Source organism: Pseudorasbora parva, chromosome 9, assembly GCF_024679245.1.
Source record: "Pseudorasbora parva isolate DD20220531a chromosome 9, ASM2467924v1, whole genome shotgun sequence".
Taxonomy (NCBI): Eukaryota; Metazoa; Chordata; class Actinopteri; order Cypriniformes; family Gobionidae; genus Pseudorasbora; species Pseudorasbora parva.
In genome coordinates this window covers 39,587,731-39,607,417 of record NC_090180.1, presented here as the reverse complement: position 1 = coordinate 39,607,417, position 19,687 = coordinate 39,587,731, and the positions used below count along the sequence as shown (strand labels likewise).

Genomic DNA, 19,687 nt, shown 5'->3' with positions numbered 1-19,687 from the left:
TATGAAATAGGTTTTCATTAACCATGTAAGATCTCTTGATGATTTTGAGACTGAACTGGCACCTTTATGTATGTTGAGGATAATGAATTTGACAATGATCAACTTTACATATCAGCGATGGAAAGAAAAGTGAATGAATGTGCAATACTGTTTATAGAGTGAATGTGAGCGCATGTTTCAGTGTGACTCTTGAGATTCATTTCCTCATGCTCCTGTTAATAAAGAACTGTACTTCATATTGTTTGATTAACTACCGGTATATTTTGTTTATGTTTGTTTTATTCATGTTAAAATGTAAAATACAAAAGAAAAATATGACCCATGTGCTTTTTCCCACAGCAACTTTTAAAATGTTTTTTTTTTTATTGTATGTGGTTATTTTTCCACAGTATTATCTAATAAAAACATCTTTCATAGTGACTCATATCGTCATACATTAACAGCACCATTAGACACTTTAGGCCCTGTCGGGCCAGTGCATGCCAGGGCAACAACAAGAGACAGGCAGGACCAATAGCCTTGGACCTGGAGCCACGTTTTGTCAATGTCGAATCAGCAGCGCCAGACTAAAACTCGTCCTTAACACATATCCTTAAAGCAAACATCACAAGCCCACCATTTTATCAGAGAGGGTGAAATTAATGAAAACTAACTAGAAATGACAGCCGGATCTCACGAAAAATGCGTATAAATAGTACGAGTGTGCAATGTCGTGGAATGTATACGCCAAAACTCATTTTGGCATGCAAATGATACACATTTTATGGCGTATTATAAATAAGAACCCCCCACCCCACTACCCTAAACCTACCCAAGAGAGCGTGTCAGATATACGCCATAAAGTGCTTTATCATATGCACGCGAAAAACAGCCAATCATGTGCACACCGAAATGAGTTTTGGCGTATAAATTCCACGACATTGCACACTCCTATTTATACACATTTATGTGTGATCGGGTTGCAGCATGAACATGACGGAAGCATATTTTTGGTCCTTACATAAAGACTTAAAAAAGATATAGTACCCAAACAGATGATGTACAGAAGGGAATCAAATCCAAATCTAAATTGTAAATATGGCTATAAAGTTTAAGGATTTAGAAAATTTTAAATCAAAGAAAATGAGTTGTTAGACAAAGAAAATGACTATGTTAAAAAATGAAAAGCAAAGTTTTGACATTTTACAGATGGTCAAATGTTCTTGCTTCTATCAAAAGTTGCTAATTTCCTTTTCTCAAATCATGTAGAGCATGATCACAAGGTTTTACACTTTATGCCAGAAATATCATTTGTAAATCTTGCACCAACTTTTTAAAAAAAAAATATATATATATATATATATACACACACATTTTGGAGCTGGTGTTTATGTCTCAAACTGACCAGTTTCTGTTTTTTCAGCATTACTGCAGTCCACTGTGTCCAGACTCCAGTTCATCTACTAGATAAGGTTCGTTCTCCTTCAGCAGTCTGTAGAATTCTGTTTTAGCAGAAGATCCTCCAGAGTCAAGAGCATCCAACAAGCGTCTTGTTTTCTCCTGTCGTGTTTCTGCAGCATTAACTTTACTGTACATTTCATCTGGAATCATGTCTTTGGTCCTCAGACCGTCAGCAATCGCCATCACTGATAAAACTCTCTTCACGAGTTTATCTCTGTGTTTTTTCACAAATTCACATTCTGATTGAAACAAACAAAAAATTACATGGATCTTTAAACGGATAGATAGATGGACAGGTAGATAAACAGACAGACAGAAAAAACAACCAATTGAAATACATCTTTGAGTTAGCATACCTGTCAGCCTTTTGTGAGCAGGAGAGTCTTCATCTTTACCTGATGTTATTAAGAAATAAAGACATTTGACCAATGAGACATCTGCATAAATATAAATTGTATAACACAAAGCATGTGAGTAAACCACCTCTGAAAAAATACAAAATATGTATTTTCTTAATGATCACTAAAGCAATTCATGGAGAGATGGCAAAATTCAAATATATTAAACATATACTTGATCAGTAATTGACTACGGAATTAGTCAATGACAGGACAATCTCAAATCTACCCTTTCTGTCAAAAATACTATAAAAGAGTAGAAAGATTTGTTTCTTTAGAAAGAAATTATATCTGTAAGGATTTCCAGTCAGGATTTAGACAGTATACTGAGACTGCTCTCATTAAAGTTACAAATGATTTGCTCTTATCATCTGATCGTTGTTGTGTCTCTATATGAGTGTTACTCAATCTTAGCACTACATTATATACTATCGACCACAACATTCTTCTGAATAGACTAGGAAGTTATGTTGGCATTAGTGGAATTGCATTGGCCTGGTTTAAATTATACTTATCCGACTGAAACTTCCTGGTACCTGAACCCAATATTTGGGTTAAAGGATGGTTGATTATGATTTTAACTTTAGTTAGTGTGTAATGTTGCCATTTGAGAATAAAAATAAAGCATTGAAGATAGTTAACTTCGCATCAGCTACATAAATTCAGAAACATCCTGTTGCATTTTATGTCCGACTCCGGTTTGAACATAAAAAATGTAACAGTTTCATTGCCTGTCTGCATGAGGTAATAAGAGCGAAGTGCTAACTGAAGTTCTTGAAGCGTGGCCCATGAGCATTTGCATTTAAAGGGACACTCAAAAACAGCCCTCAAAAAGTGATCATTTTAACATGCTATAAAAATTATCTGTAGGTTATTTTGAGCTAATTTTTTTTACATCTTATAAATAAAAAATCAATCACCCCTTTAAAATAAAATAACCTGGCATTTTTGAAGTGACCCAGCATGGGTAACATTTTTAAAAATAAACCAATAAAGTTATCCACCAGGCTGAACCAGCATTTAGGTTAAAAAAAACAACCCAGCATTGTTTAGTGATAAGAGCATCTAACATGTCTTCTTAGTGAAGAGTAATTCCTGATTTAGTTCAGTCAGAGGGGATGTACTCATATATGCTGTGCACTGTATGCTCTGAAAAAATAAAGAGACCTCTGCAAAATTATCAGTTTCTCTGGTTTTACAATTTATAGGTATGTGTTTGGGTAAAATTAACATTTTGGTTTTATTTTATAAACTACTGACAACATTTTCCCCAAATTCCCAAATAAAAATATTGTCATTTAAAACATTTATTTGCCGAAAGCAACAACTGGTCAAAATAACAAAAAAGATGGAGTGTTGTCAGACCTCGAATAATGGAAAGAAAATAAGTTAATATTCATTTTTAAACAACACAATACTTATGTTTTAACTTAGGAAGAGTTCAGAAATCAATATTTGGTGGAATAACCCTGATTTTGAATCACAGCTTTCATGCATTTTGACGTGCTCTCCATCAGTTTTTCACATTGATGTTGAGTGACTATGCCTCTCTCCGGGTGTAAAAATTCATGCAGCTTGGATTTGTTTGATGGCTTGTGACCATCCATCTTCCTCTTGATCACATTCCAGGGGTTTTCAGTGGAGTTCAGGTCTGAAGATTGGGCTGGCCATGACGTGGTGGTCCTCCATCCACACCTTGATTGAAAACTGGAAAAAAAACAGTCCTCAGAGTTGCGGAGCATTGTCAGAGAAGAAGGTAGTAAGTAAATTTTCTTCCAGGACAACCTTGTACGTGGTTTGATTCATGCATCCTTCACAAGGGACATATCTGCCCAATTCCAGCCTTGCTGAAGCACCCCCAGATCATCCACCAAATTTCAGTGGGTGTGAGACACTGTGGCTTGCAGGCCTCTCCAGGCGTCTGACCATTAGACGACTAGGTGTTGGACAAAGATGAAAATTGGACTCATCAGAGAAGATGACCTTACTCCAGTCCTCTACAGTCCAATCCTTAAGGCCTCTTGCAAACCTCAGCCTGACTCTTCTTTGCTTCTCATTGATGAAGGTTTATTTCTAGCTTTGCATGACTTCAGCCCTGCACCTAGGAGCCTGTTTCGAACTGTCCTCGCCCTGCACTTCACCCCAGCTGCCTTTTGCCATTCTTTTTGTAGGTCACTTGATGTCATCCTACGGTTGTTGAGTGACATTCGAATGAGTTTGCGGTCATTCCGGTCAGTGGAGGCTCGTTTTCGCCCTCGGCCAGTCTGTAGCTTTGTTGTCCCCAATGTCTGCTGCTTGGCCTTGTTCTTATGAACCATCATCTTTGAAATTTTAAGGATGGAAGCAACCCGACACTCACTGTATCCCTCTGCCAGTAAAGCAGAATTGAACCCTTCTTTTCCTCATTCAAAATTTTCCTTTTCAACTTTTTTGCCATGGTCAATAGTTCTTTTTTGATTCCAATTACTTTTGAGGTACTACTAGCACTGTGTTTGCCATCCAGCTGTTCCTACTGCAAGAGGGTAGTGATGACCACAGAAGTGTTTTTTAAATACTTTTCCTCATTAAATAAGATTTCGGTTCAGGTGATAATCTAATCAGCACCTCATTCAGTTGAATGAGATGTGCCTGTGTTGGAATTCAACAGACACTGGAATGGAATGGCTTCCATACTTTTTTCCATATATTTATCAGTTAAATAAGTAGTATAGATCAATAAAGAGTTAACAGATGATATATATGTAGTGCAATGTGCTAAGATAAACTTAAATCTATATTGATCACCTTGTAAGAACTTCATACAATGCGGATTATATTGAAAGATTTGGGAGTAGGATTTACTTGGAGAAAGCTAGGAAACAATCTTAACTCAGTAATTGCTGTAAAAAAAAATAGCTTAGCTAGTGAAAGATTGAACCTTTCATGTAATTTTAATTTTGTGTTGCAACATGCAGTGTTAAAGTGTTACAATACTAGCATCATCTGACACTTGTGTCATTTGTTACCTGTGAGAAGGATTCGTCGTGGAACCCACACTTCCTTTCCTTCAGTTTTATCTAAAAGACTCAGCCTGACCTCCTCAGTGTCGACATTCACGAACACTTCAAATGTGGGATGATAGTTTGGACCAAAATTACACTCAAACATCTCCGTCTGAAAAAGAACAGCAATATGAGAAACTAAAATTTTTTTTTTTTTAAAGTGTTTGTTTATTACACAAACTATATTCTAGGAAGCCATCTACTCTTGTTATATTTTTGTGAAATGAAATGGATAGTTCACTTTAAAATGAAAATTACCCCATTATTTTCTCACTTTACTTTCCACATGGCTTATTGTGAAGCCATATCCGTTTAAAACTTTATAAACTGAAATAACTAGTTTCCGACAGACGGCCGTACTCATCGATTTATGGTGAAAGAGTAACCCCTCACCTGACACGACGTATTGACAAATGCAGAGGATAGAGCAAAACAAAACACCTGTAACAAGTTTAAACAAGAATTTTTAAAGAGAAATGTTGGAAGATTTCAATATAATAGAAGAGGAACTTGAGTTTGTTCCCCAGCCCTGTTTGTTTGAACCACGAGAGGACTCAAAGCTTATGCTACTCCTACATCACGTCAGGGTCTTTTAGAGCAAGTTGCCTTACATAGACCATCTGCTGTAAACCAGTTATTTTAGTTTCGTTAATGGCTATGTTTCTTACAAAAACCCATCACTTTGCTCCAGAAGGCCTTTATTATCCCCCTGGAGCTGTGTGGAACACTTTTATTATGGATTGATGCATTTTTTGGGGCTTCAAAATCTCATCCCCCATTCACGGCCATTATAAAGCTTGGAAGAAAACATTTTTTAATATAAAGCAAGGCAAGGCAAGATTATTTGTATAGCACATTTCATACCCAATGGCAATTAATAAAAATTAAAATAGCGATAACATATGCTAGAGAAATAAGAATACCATGTGTAAGAATTAAAAATAAAAACAAGGATAATTAAAACAGTTGTAAAGAGAATTAAAAATAATTAAATGGTCAAATACACAATAGTGGTCTAAAATAAAAATAAACAACAAAAAAATACAAAGACAGAATGATCCATTCAATTACATTCAGTCTCTACATAAAACATCCTTCAGTTTCTTTTCATTTCTTTAGTTCCTTTTCAGTTTCATCTCAGTTTATTTCTCAAACATGTTCATAACATCAATTTCAATCACCATTCCCTGATTTTCACTCTGATTGTGATCATCTGAAGGAAGATGGCTAGGAGGATGGCCTAGGATGTCTTGAGGGTGAGTAAATCATGAGGTAATTTTAATTTAGGATGAACTATCCCTTTAATTAAAAATCTGAGAATATGTTGCTGACATGTTTATGCAAACTAACACGATGTTACCTCTGGCTGTACTGTAAATTCCTCTGGTTGACAACACAAACTGTATTCTGTTGCCGGAGTAAGAGAACATTTTGAACTGGTTTTAATGTGTGTATTCTCCGCATGCTGGTCCTTGACCTTAAGGGAGAAAAGGCTGTGAATTTTTAGACATAAAAGCCAGAGGTAATAGAAAAATGGTTTCTTCAAATACATTTAGAAAAGCATCCTCACATGATGACTAAATCTCCTCCTCTCACTGCAGTCATCTCAAATATGTATTTTAGATATGTTCAGAAGCAATGTATTTGAGTAGCGTATGCGTCTCATTAGGGAAATTTAACACATTTTCACGGAAATATAGTTTGTATTAGTATATGATATCATTGCCTTCATTTAAAACAAAATCAATGATACCTCTGACAGTGGAACATTCCACGGGAGCAAATGGACATCCAGTATATTTTCTCTCTGTCTCACAGTTAACGGTCGCAGAAAGACAAGCACTTGGCCACAGATAGGGGAAGGAGGAAAGAACATCCTTTTTATGGCCCCAAAAAGGGAGAGATCTCTGATGTCAATCATCACATGAGTTTCAGTTACTTGGAGAGGCTGCATTATTGCTATATTACCACCAGTTAAATGTGCTACAGCCAAACCGTCCTTGCTTTCCTCTGTAAAACACATAAGAATGGCAGATTATATTTTATTATTATATGTTATTATAAAGATAGTTTTCCAACAACGCTGATGATTTAAACCCTCTAATTTTTCAAAATGTGAGAACTACCATTATATACATCCATCATATTTAGTATGTAGAAAAAAACATACCAGAGATTTCACAGTGTGGAAAGTGCAGTCTTGAGACTGAACCTGCAGAACAGTCAATGTTGTAGAGCGGTCCTGCAGGCTGCATCTGACCCAAACCATCTAACAGACGAGGATCCCATGAGACTGTTTTATACAGCACCTCTCCCTCTCCCTCCATCACAAACACAAGGTTGGTCAGACTGCAACGAAACTGACCCGCATATGGACACACAAACCTGGAGAACATAATACACTTTATTAAATCATAACAGCTTGCTTACATTCTAACAATGTCCAAAAATAAAACGGTGTTCAAAACCTGTAAGTTTTCTTATGCTTGTCCTCATCACCTCTCTGAAGTAGTTCAGGTGTGAACACTTCTGCATATTCTGAGTACTGAAGTAAGAAGAAGAATAAAGAGAATCTTTTATCCTCCAAAATTTTATTTTTAAAATATTAAATGTCAACATTTTGAATAATTGGATTTTAATAATTTAGGATACACTGAAACCTCAGTATGTGTCATATAATGTGATTACAAAACATTGTCATTAAATCAAATACTGCATCACTATTTCTATTCATTACATCTTTTCATAAATAAAAAAATGTTAAAATAAATTATAACATTTGCAGATCCTGAAACTGTTCGTCATGTTGTTTTAATTTACTGATGTATTATAACTGTGGTTACAGTTATTCATGAGGCCATACAATGCATTATAAGGTGCACTACAAGGCATAATTAATGCATTAAAAATACTTATATAATGCATTATATATAAAGGCTTTAAATAAAGTGCTAACAAATGTTTTATAGCTTCAAAACCCCAATTCTTCATCATACAGAAATATCACAGACAAAATAAATATAATTGATATAACAAGAAAAATGTAAGATTCCTCTTCATGAAAGCTGCTACTCACTGCTTGTGTTGATGATTCATCTTCTAAAGATGAGCAAGGCCCAGAACCTGAACTTTTTCTTTCTGTCAAATACAATTCAAACACTTTAAGACCATTAAGAAAAAGGGAAACCATCTTGACATAAAATAATTGGTTTTATATACCGATCAGGCATAACATTTATAAGGAAAGAAAATCAGATCAGACCTCATGATATACTGTTTGGAAAATTACTGCACTACAGAGAGGGAAATAAAGATATGAATTAAATCTCAAACAGTCACTAAGCTCATATAAACAGTGCTGCTTGAAAGTTTGTGAAACCCTTGCAGAATCTGTGAAAATGTGAATAATTTTAACAAAATAAGAGGGATCATACAAAATGCAGGTTATTTTTGTATAGTACTGTCCTGAATAAGATGTTTCACATAAAATATTTTTATATATAGTCCACAAGATAAAAAAAAAAATAGCTTCATTTATAAAAATGACCCTGTTCAAAATGTTATGAGCCCTTGGTTCAAACATTCACTCATGCTCCAGAAGGAAACAATACATTAAGAGCCAGGGGTGAAAACATTTGAACAGGATGAAGATGTCCAAATTGTTCTTATTTTGTTTAAATATACACTCACCTAAAGGATTATTAAGAACACTTGTTCAATTTCTCATTAATGTAATTATCTAATCAACCAATCACATGGCAGTTGCTTCAATGCATTTAGGGGTGTGGTCCTGGTCAAGACAATCTCCTGAACTCCAAACTGAATGTCAGAATGGGAAAGAAAGGTGATTGAAGCAATTTTGAGCATGGCATGGTTGTTGGTGCCAGACGGGCCTGTTTGAGTATTTCACAATCTGCTCAGTTACTGGGATTTTCACTCACAACCATTTCTATGGTTTACAAAGAATGGTGTGAAAAGGGAAAAACATCCAGTATGCAGCAGTCCTGTGGGTGAAAATGCCTTGTTGATGCTAGAGGTCAGAGGAGAATGGGCCGACTGATTCAAGCTGATAGAAGAGGAACTTTGACTGGAAAAAAAACACTCGTTACAACCAAGGTATGCAGCAAAGCATTTGTGAAGCCACAACATGCACAACCTTGAGGCGGATGGGCTACAACAGCAGAAGACCCCACTCATCTCCACTACAAATAGAAAAAAGAGGCTACAATTTGCACAAGCTCACCAAAGTTGGACAGTTGAAGACTGGAAAAATGTTGTCTGGTCTGATGAGTCTCGATTTCCGTTGAGACATTCAGATGGTAGAGTCAGAATTTGGCGCAAACAGAATGAGAACATGGATCCATCATGCCTTGTTACCACTGTGCAGGCTGGTGGTGGTGGTGTAATGGTGTGGGGGAGGTTTTCTTGGCACGCTTTAGGCCCCTTAGTGCCAATTGGGCATTGTTTAAATGCCACGCCTTACCTGAGCATATCTTCAGCACCTTGATGAATCAATGCCACTTAGAATTAAGGCAGTTCTGAAGGCGAAAGGGGGTCAAACACAGTATTAGTATGGTGTTACTAATAATCCTTTAGGTGAGTGTACATTTATTACTGCTCCTCAGAAGCAACAGAAGATACTTACATGTTTACCGGAAGACAAATTAAGTACAATTTACATTGATCTTCAAATTTAAAACAATTTTGTGCCCCTGTCTCTTAATGCACTTTATTTCCTTCTGTAACATCAGTAAATGTTTAAACCTTTTTAATAGTTGTGTTGAAGTCCCTCAGTAGTCCTCAGTGTGAAAAGATGGATCTCAAAATCATACAGTCACTGCTGGAAAAGGTTCAAATATGCAGATATACCATATTTTCCGGACTATAAGTCACTCCAGAGTATAAGTTGCATCAGTCAAAGAAAAAAGAAAAAAAAAGAGAAAAAAAACATATACAAGACTATATGTCGCATTAGGGCAGAAGCAGCGCAGAGAGCGGGAGCTGCATGTGTGCGCGCACCCGCTCACTGTGCATAATCGAGCAGCAGAAAAAAAGTATGAAGTGAGCGGAAAAACTTGTGAGGGACTGGCGAAAAGCAGAGGTTACTTTAACTGTAACGAAGAAAACAAAGAAAGCTAATCGCGGACTAAGAGCAAGATGGCCAGAGCTGAAGGAATGAGTCCACAGATGGGTGCTTGAACAACGCTCTGCCGGGAGAGGCTCAGTCGCGCGAGACAAACGCTGTGTGATTCGTTCTCAGCTGCATATTTTACTACATGCAGTTTGTAGTCAGCCAAACTATGAAAAAAGTTTGACTTATAGTCCAGAAAATACGGTATAAAGATGCTGGAAAGATGAAGAACTTGCTATACCTGGAGGATTTGTCTGAAGAACATCAGAAAAACAACCATCACAAATGATTCACATTTTCTAAGATTCTGCAAGGGGTTTCAAGCAGCACTGTGTGTCAAAAAATGGTTGTCTGAAATCACAGATTCCCTTCTATGCCTAGTCTTAAAAATTACATTGAGATTATATTGTCATATATTCCCTGTGTGTATGTGGACTTTTAGGGTATTTCCTGTTGTGTGTTTTGCTTTGTAGTTCTTTAATTTTTCATTTAGATTAGTTCCCCAGGTGTTTCCCTTTTACTTCGCCCTAGTTATCTTGTTTAACTGGTCTCTTCTGTGTATAAATAGTGCTTGTGTTCTACTCGTATTTTATCGGCTGTTGTATGTATGTTTGTGGTAGTATGAGGTCCCTGTGTTTCCCAGTGCTGTCATTAAACGTTCCGGCACTTAGATCCGCTTCCCTGCCTGCTCATTTCACATCACTCATGACATATATTTGGTTTTCTGGCTCGCAAAACTAACACCACAAAGTACCAAGTAAGAGTGAACGTGGGATTTAATTGTTCAATAAAATGAATTAATTAAAAATGAATAAATAAAACCTGCCACTTGGCCAATAACATTATTAGGCACTACAATAATAGCAATTAAACGAATATCTACTAAAGAAAACATCATTTGTGGGTCTTCAAATGTATACAACACTTTACTATCAGATGTTTTAATAGTATTAGTTCTCTAGATTATTTGGTTTATTCTCAGGAATATCAGTTATAATGAGGTACATAATGAAGAGACAGATCCAGCTCTATGAAGTGTTGATTACTACAAAGGAAAAAATAATAATATTTGCTTACTTCTCTCACTCTTTTCTTTCTTCACTGTTAATCTCTTGCCAGCTGGCTTGATCAACACTCCATTTTCGCAGCTAATGAGAATAAAAATCAACACATGATGACTGCTAAATTATTATTTTCTGTATGTCTACAAAACATAATATTCATAATATTCATTTAATTCTTACACAGTCAGAGCCCAACCCATCTGCTTCAATAATTCCTTAAGGTAATCCACAAAAATGAATATGTAGATGGAATTTATCCTGAAAAAACAAAAACAAAAAAAACACTTTAATTATGATAATTAACATTAGAAATCAAGTGGAAAACAAACTATTACGATTTTAAAGTTTTTTTTGCTATAGTAATCAAAAAACGACAAAACCTACAGTACGTAAATATTGTTATTACCTGAGTTCAGTCAGGCTGGGACAGGCCTGAATGAGGGATGGGATTTCAGAGGCAAATGCTGCAGTCAGATTTTCCCCAAAATCTCTAAACAACACAAAACCCACATGAATGAAAGTCTTTTAAATCTTAGAAAGTAAATAATAGTAAATAATAGCTTCTGGTTGTATTAAAGGGATAGTTCACTTTGAAATTAAATTTTGATATGTTTTAGCTTACCTCATGAGCATCCGAGATGTAGGAGTATTTGTTTCCACAGTAGTTTAAATTTTGATCATTTTAGGTCAAACCGTTCTTGTCTGTGCCTCACATAATGCAGGTCTATGGTCACCACCTCAAAGAGCATACACAGAGAAGTCCAAATTAAACAATCCCCCATCGTAAGTACACACTGATGGCCTATGACATGAAATGAGCGGTTTGTGTGAGAAAACGAACAGTATTTATATTGTTTTTACCTCTTGTACACAACAGGAAACACGCACACGCGCCCTGGGATCAGTTGGACGTAGTGGTGTACAAGAGGTAAAAATGATATAAATACTGTTCGTTTTCTCACACAAACCGCTCATTTCATGTCATAGGCCATCAGTGTGTACTTACGATGGGGGATTGTTTAATTTGGACTTCTCTGTGTATGCTCTTTGAGGTGGTGACCATAGACCTGCATTATGTGAGGCACAGACAAGAACGGTTTGACCTAAAATGATCAAAATTTAAACTACTGGGGAAACAAATACTCCTACATCTCGGATGCCCATGAGGTAAGCTAAAACATATCAAAATTTAATTTCAAAGTGAACTATCCCTTTAATACTTCAGTGATATTTTTGATAGCAAACAGCAGCAATTCTTATGGGGGTATATCTAAAAAAAGAAAGATTCCACTCACAAATGTTGATAACTGTGCAACTGTGCCCACTTGTGTGATTTTACCCAGTTAATTGTGGAAACCACTGAGCTTGGACAGGTTAGAGTTAAAGATGTGATCACTGATCTGCTAAAAGACAACCTGAAGCATTCACGGATATAAGCATCAGTACAGGATTATAATAAGCATCAGGTGTTAGGATGAGACTGCAATTTTGTATGTGACAAGTGATAAAGTTTCATACGTGATGTCTTCATCTCTGACTGACACAGTGATCTCTGGGCAAAATCCACTTTCCTGATTTTCAGGCTGCTTTATCCTGGCAATTAAAATAAAGTTACAGTATTTAATTAGTGCATTTCATTATTAGATATTACATACAATTGATTAAATATACTGAATAACTGATTATGGCAATGAGTACAATTTTATTCTAAAATTAATTATACATTACTTGAGTTTATTCAGAATCTTTCCTTTACCAGCAGCTGAGGCAAAACCAAAAACATCGTCTGAAATGTGATCCATCACCAACCTTTGAAAGTAAAAGATTAAAGAACATCAGATTTAATCATCATTATTCAAACAGTTAATTCTGGACTTGTGTGTTTTTGCAGTGTTTCAGACATTTTTTTATATCTTGACTCAGCATTTTCTCTCACTCTGGTATGGTTCAGAAAAATAATTCTCAGTTATTGTGGAGTAAGCAATGTGTGAGGGGAAAAAAAAATCAATAAAACATGATAATGACTGCTGTAGTACTGAATATCACATATTCAAGGCTGAATTAGAGAGTACGATGGCAGCTAAAGTTTTAGCTCTGGCCCCCTCCATGTTAGGCAGAGTGATAAGATACTTAGCAGACCATGACCACTCAATGGGTGGTTGTCTAAGTGGTGCCCGCAGAATAACACGGGGTTCATAGACAATTGGAAAAGCTTTTGGGGAAGACCTGACCTGTTAAAAAGAGATGGTATTCATCCTACCTGGGATGGTGCTGCCCTTCTCTTTAGTAATTTGGCAAATAGTCTTAGAGTTGAACTTTGACTAACTGGGGCCCAGGTCAGGAAGCCGATGGACTGGCTTAACTGACCGTCTGCTAGCTGTCACATTACAGAAGTCAGATAAATCTCAACACATAGAGACTCTTTCACCAAGATATTATCACATAGACATTGTGTCTGTTCCCCAAATTTGTAAATAAAAAAAACTCTTGAACCCATTTAAGGGTAAAAATTGAATTGATGTTCAACAAATAAAAAACAGATACTGTATAATATAGATAAACAAATGATAAAGCTCAGGCTGCTGAATATTCGATCCCTTTCGATGATATGATTACAGATTATAAAAGGTGTTGCTGTAATTTATAATAATTTCTGCAGTATTACTGAGAAGTCTAGTTTCAAATATAATTCTTTTGAAGTTTTGGTGCTTTACGTAACGTTATATAGTGCAAAGGATATGCAAATTGACATTTGGCTGGCTACAGTATACAGGGCACCATATAGACTTCATCAAATAATTTTAAATAAATAATTTTCAGAATCAGAATTAATACTGGCTGCAGATAAAGTCCTAATTGTTGGGGATTTAAATATCCATGTAGACAATAAAAAAGACGCATTGGGATTAGCATTTAGAGACAACACATGTCAGGACCAACTCATCGTTGTAATCATACTGTAGACTTAATATTGTCACATGGAATAAATGTTGATACTGTTGAAATTCTGCAGCAGAGCGATGACATCTCAGATCATTACCTAATATTATATATACTTAATTTAGGAAAGGCTGCAAAGCCGTCCCCTCATTTCCACACTGCCACTAAAGATTGCTTTGCAAATAATCTTCCTCATCAGTTTCATCTCCTCAGCATCCCAGATAGCCTGAAGGAACTGGACGTTGCAAACAGAAACTCTCTCTTTTACAGAACTTTAGGCAGTTGATCCTCTGCACTTAAAGAAAATAGTCCAGCGACAATGAGCACATTCTGGCACTTAAAACAGCAGCCAGAAAAAGGCTGGAGGTTTTAGCATTTCATGGAAAGAGAGCATAATTGCATACAGAAAGGCCGTAAAAACTGCTAGATCTGCTTATTTCTTGACTCTCTTAGAAAACAAACTCAACTCTATGCATTTATTTGATACAGTGGCTAAATTAACAAGAAAGAAAGCTTCAACTTCTGACGTTTGCAAACACCACACAGCAGAAATGACTTTATGAACTTCATGTTCAAGATTCATAATATTAGGAAGAAAATTATAACCATGCAACCATCTATTACAGTATAGCATCAGACAGTGCATTGTAGTATCACTGAGGAAAAAATCACTGCTGTATGAGAGCAAGAAGTGGCTAAACACATTAAATCATCAAATCAACAACATGTATGCTCGACCCTATACCGACTAAGCTTCTGAAACAGATGCTTCCAGAGGTCATAGATCCTCTTCTTAATATCATCAATGCATCTGTCATTAGGATTTGTACCGAAAACTTTTAAGTTGGCTATTATTAAAACACTTATTTAAAAAAAAAAAACGCATCTTGATCTTATAGAATTAGACAATTACAAGAAAATCTAAAATCTACCCTTTCTGTTAAAAATACAAAAAAAAAGTCAGTGTCTTCACAACTATGCACCTTCTTAGAAAGAAATTACTGTATATCTGTAAGGATTTCCGGTCAGGATTTAGACCGTAAACTGAGACTGCTCTCATTAAAGTTACAAATGATTTGCTCTTATCATCTGATCGTTGTTGTGTCTCTCAATTAGTGTTAACCAAATCTTAGCGCTACATTAAATACTATCGACCACAACATTCTTCTGAATAGACTAGGAAATTAAGTTTATTTCTTTGTGGCCTGACGAAACATACCAATTCACATGATTGACGGAACCTCAATGCATAGCTGATTCTTTCATTTAAAAGCCATGTTTCTAGCATCTGTAAAATTGCATTCTTCCATCTTAAAAATATATATAAATTATGGCACATGCTTTCAATGCAAAATGCTGAACAGTTAGTTCATGCATTATGAGCTCAAGGCTAGATTATTGTAATACTCTACTGGGTGGTTGCCCTGCACGCTTAATAAATAAACTGCAGCTGTTCCAAAACGCAGTAGCGTGAGTTCTTAGTAGAATTAGGAATTATGACCATATCAGCCCAATTCTGTGAACACTGCATTGGCTCCCTATTAAGTATCATATACATTTTAAAATCTTGCTTGTTACTTACAAAGCACAGAATTGTTTAGCTCCTCAGTACTTGAGCAAGCTCTTAACTCATTATAATCCATCACATCTATTGTGGTTTCAAAACTGTGGCCACTTGATAAAACCTAGAATATAAAAATACTAGCGGTCAATCCTTTTTAGCACCTAAACTCTGGAAAAGTTTTCCTAGCATTGTTTCGGAAGCAGACATGATGATGGTATAGTTTTAAAAAATGTACACCTATTTTATGGTTCGTGTTCCTGGGCCCCCAGAACCTGTGGAGGGTTTTCTGTTTTAATACAAAGTTGAAAAGTTTTACAACTTTTCCTTAAAAACAAAATTAATTTCCTATTATCACTGTAAAGCTGCTTGTAAGCAATTTATGTTGTAAAAAGTGCTATATAAATGAAGGTGACTTGACTTGTGTAAGAGGGGTGTGCATTTATTCAAATTTTTAATATATTATAGGCCGATTCCTTTTTTTGATATCACCTAGACAGCGTGCAATGAGCGCTCCCTTTAAAATCACTAAAAGCTGTCCCTCATTCAATGAATGAGAATTCAAGAAGTTCTGTTATATTGATCAATAAAGCTGACGAGGCAATTCATCTCTTATTAACTTGTTAGCAAGGATTTGTGGCGCGCGTGCAGAACTCGGCACTGAACAAAAACTGGTGAGTGGATTCTAACTACAACACCTGTGTGTAGCCATTGCAATGTAGAAATCATCAAACATGTCTGTAATTGGCTACATTACTCACTGAAGTCAAAACACATTGAAAATTGAAATTGGTGAGCGTAAATACATATACGCAGAACTCCAGCTGACGATGATGTCACATGCACCACATTAGAGCTCCAAGAGAAATTAATGCATTGTAATTGTCGTTAATACAAATTTGTAAGTAGTAATAATTGAGGTACTATGTTGATGTTTAAAGTCTTAATTTCACTCACCCCAGCTCTTTACAGCGGTACAGTTCAGGCTGAAGCATCTTCAGATTATCAGATGTAACATGGAGTTTCAGGTTTCTGATGTGTTCACAGCACTGTAAACAGTACTTCAACACCCAACAGTCTGTCCTTTTCAGTGGAATATTAGACAGATCTATCAAAATCAAACCTTCCAAGACTTGCCCAGCAAAGCTCTTCTCATGGAGCTCATAGAGACAATGGAGAATGAACAGTATGTGTTCATTTTGATATCTCTGTGAGCAATGATAGAGCCATTCCTCAAGCTGGCTTTCTATGCTGATAGATACTGCCATGTTATGCTTTTTAAAGAATGTGCTGCTCCATTCTTTCTTACAGAGACCACAGAGGAACAGAATCACAGGCTGAAGAAGCTGTGCATGTCTAACTTCTACATCTGCCATTGAAAAGTCTCTATCAGACCAACAGGACAAAACCCATCCTCTCTCTACAGCGTGAAGCAGCTTTCTCACTTTCCTCTGGGACTCTTCTTCATCCAGAAGGACATAGTACAAAGCAGCGAAGAACTCCTGAAAGCTGAGATGCTTGAAACTGAACATCGTCTCCTGACGGATTCTCCTTCTAGAGAGAATCTTGCACAGGAATGGACTGCCAGCAGGGTCTGAAACTGTTTCTTTCACACTTTTCACATCAAACAGGACTTGCTGTTCCAGCATCCCTCTCTCTGCCAGCTGACCCAGACTCCTCAGCAGGGTCGGGACGGACTGACTCAAACCCTGGCAGTGATGATCCAGTAGAGTGGACACAAAGTCAACGTAGATGGAGGTGGTGGTTTCCAGTCCACTTGCTACAGCTGCACCAACTCTGAACATCTCACTGATGATCCAGCAAATAACAGGGATGGAACAGGCAGTGAAGAGGGCTTCATTTGCTCTCACACAGTCATACTCTTTCCTGAAGAACTTCTGGAAGTACCCCTCCACCTGACTCTCAGAAAGGCCCATGATCTCAGTGAAATGCTGTTGTCCTTTCAGCAACTTGTTCACAGTGTTCTTAGTTCTGGTGGTGACCAGCAGTGTGGACTCAGGGATTATGTATCTTCTCATAAGATCACAAATAATGATCTCAGCTGGGGCTTTCTGAAGCAGATCAGTGTGTGGGGACATGTCATAAATGTCCTGTGTGAGTCTCAGCTCATCAAATCCATCAATGATGAAAAGCACCTTCTCTGGTGAATGCTGTAATATCTGTGAGATCTGATTAGATGTTAAACTGCAGCTGGAGCTCAAGAGCTCAATTAAGTTAATCTCCTCAGAAATACACATCAGCTCCTCACACCTCAGATAGAAAACTACAATAAAATGTCTAGAAGAAAACCGTTCAGATGCCCAGTCCAACATGATCTTCTGTGCTATTAAGGATTTTCCACTGCCAGAGTCACCTTGGAGAATAACAGTCACTGAACCATGTGACTGAAAGAACTCATCCACACTGATGTTCTTGAAGCTGCCATTTTGATTTTTCTGAATAATCACTGGTTCGGTATACAGGGCAGACAATGACTCTTTTTCACCAGACAGGATGCTCCATTCACTCTTATACTTCCATATGATCGACATCTTATTTTGATGTACAATCCTTTTAGATCCTAAAGGAAAACCTGTTTATGAAATAACATGTAAAATGTAAGAGCATATACATAAAGAAAACAACTTACTATTGCATTATACCTACAGTTTTTTTTAAATATTGTAAAATCATAAAAATATCATTATTAAAATTAAAGAATAAAAAACTATAAACTATATCATTTTGTGTTTCAGTGAGATTATATACATTCTAAAAAAATGCTGTCATTAATGTAGATCTGATTTTGTTTTAGTATTTTTTGGGCAATCAGAGTAGAGTTCTATTTTTTTTTAATCATCATATGACCCTACCTGTCATCCTAAACAGGCTGTGTGGAGTCTCTCGTTTCAGCTGTTGATAAGATACACAGATACACAAACACTGGCTAAAACATTTAGGATCTTCTGTATTAGTGTCATTACACCAAACACACAACAGAAAATCACTTTTTACTTACATCTAAGGGGTCATCATGATGCCATTTTGACGCCATTCTGGTTCTCTGTGCTTGCAAAGAATTAGAGTTCATGTCAGATGGACTAAGGATGAATTATAAAGCAGTATGGAGACAATCTAATATGGATTTGGTAGAAAGTCTGAAATGTGCTTAAAGCAATAGTTTGCCCAAAAATTCTGTCATCATTTACTCTAGTATGATAAAATACAGCTATACTCATACTGTTAAAATATAATATATATAAAAGAAATTGAATTACTTGACCAATTACTGTAGTTTAAAAGTAATGGGAAAGTAACTTTTACGTTACTTTTATGTATGTTTTTAAAATGTATTAACAAAAGTAACATTAAACACAATAAACATGATTTTTAGACCCATTCCGTTTATAGCCTACCTCTGGCTTTTTACTTCTGGCGATTGCTTTTAGGCTTCAACATTTATAAAAGTTTTTTTTCTGGAGATAAAAACACCAGTGTGATGCTAACTGCCATTTAGCCTCATTGGCATACCATTCTAGGCGGGAATGAACCGTCACGCAGGTATTCGAAATAGGACTCGGGTCAGAATAATTACTTTTGGGAGATAACTTTATTGTGCACTTGTTTCGAGTTAACAACTTTGCACAACGTTTACATTCACAAACAACACAATGCGTGAAAGGGAATTATTCAACTGAAAAGAGGCAAATTCCAGATTAAAAGTTAAAAGAAAAGGAAACTACATGTTCCCTCAACATATTATGTCGTGACATATTAATTAAATAAAGTCCACTCACTATGAGGATCCACCATGAAAGATCGACTTAATCTTGCGTTTTAAAATACTAGCTGAATAGTGTTGTGACGTTCATAGTGCAGAACAGTGAGAACTTTACGCCAGATGTGCATAAAAAGCATATAAAACGTATAAAAAGCCACGCAAAAGCCTTCCTGACAAAAACAGGAAGTGTTAGTCCAACACGCCCACTGCAGTTTTCCATTTTTAACACAATGCAGCCAGGTGGCAGCACTAGATCGGATTGTTACGGCTTCTGCCATTTGGAGCGTTTCAAACCCAGGCCTATTTATAAAAGAAAAGAAAGAAAAGAAAA

General features: G+C 36.3%; 1 protein-coding gene across 4 annotated transcripts; it reads right to left on the bottom strand.

Annotated features, from left to right (window-relative positions):
• On the bottom strand, positions 1–19,657 carry LOC137089118 (NACHT, LRR and PYD domains-containing protein 1 homolog). Of its 4 annotated transcripts, none has more exons than XM_067452602.1 (18): positions 18,992–19,657; positions 18,595–18,644; positions 18,449–18,488; positions 16,533–18,168; positions 12,803–12,883; positions 12,593–12,667; positions 12,370–12,489; positions 11,481–11,564; positions 11,255–11,332; positions 11,088–11,158; positions 7,956–8,017; positions 7,348–7,424; positions 7,050–7,264; positions 6,633–6,889; positions 6,240–6,356; positions 4,844–4,991; positions 1,797–1,835; positions 1–1,679 (listed from the first exon to the last, which is right to left on the bottom strand). In XM_067452602.1, the coding sequence occupies exons 2-18, from the start codon at positions 18,628–18,630 to the stop codon at positions 1,405–1,407; spliced, it is 3,411 nt and encodes a 1,136-aa protein (XP_067308703.1). In that variant the 5' UTR covers positions 18,631–18,644; positions 18,992–19,657; the 3' UTR covers positions 1–1,404. The 4 variants fall into 4 exon arrangements, with proteins under 4 accessions (XP_067308703.1, XP_067308701.1, XP_067308702.1 ...); XM_067452600.1 differs by having other exon boundaries at positions 19,373–19,657; XM_067452601.1 differs by having other exon boundaries at positions 18,595–18,639; positions 19,373–19,657.
• Between the last annotated feature and the right edge of the window lie 30 nt (positions 19,658–19,687).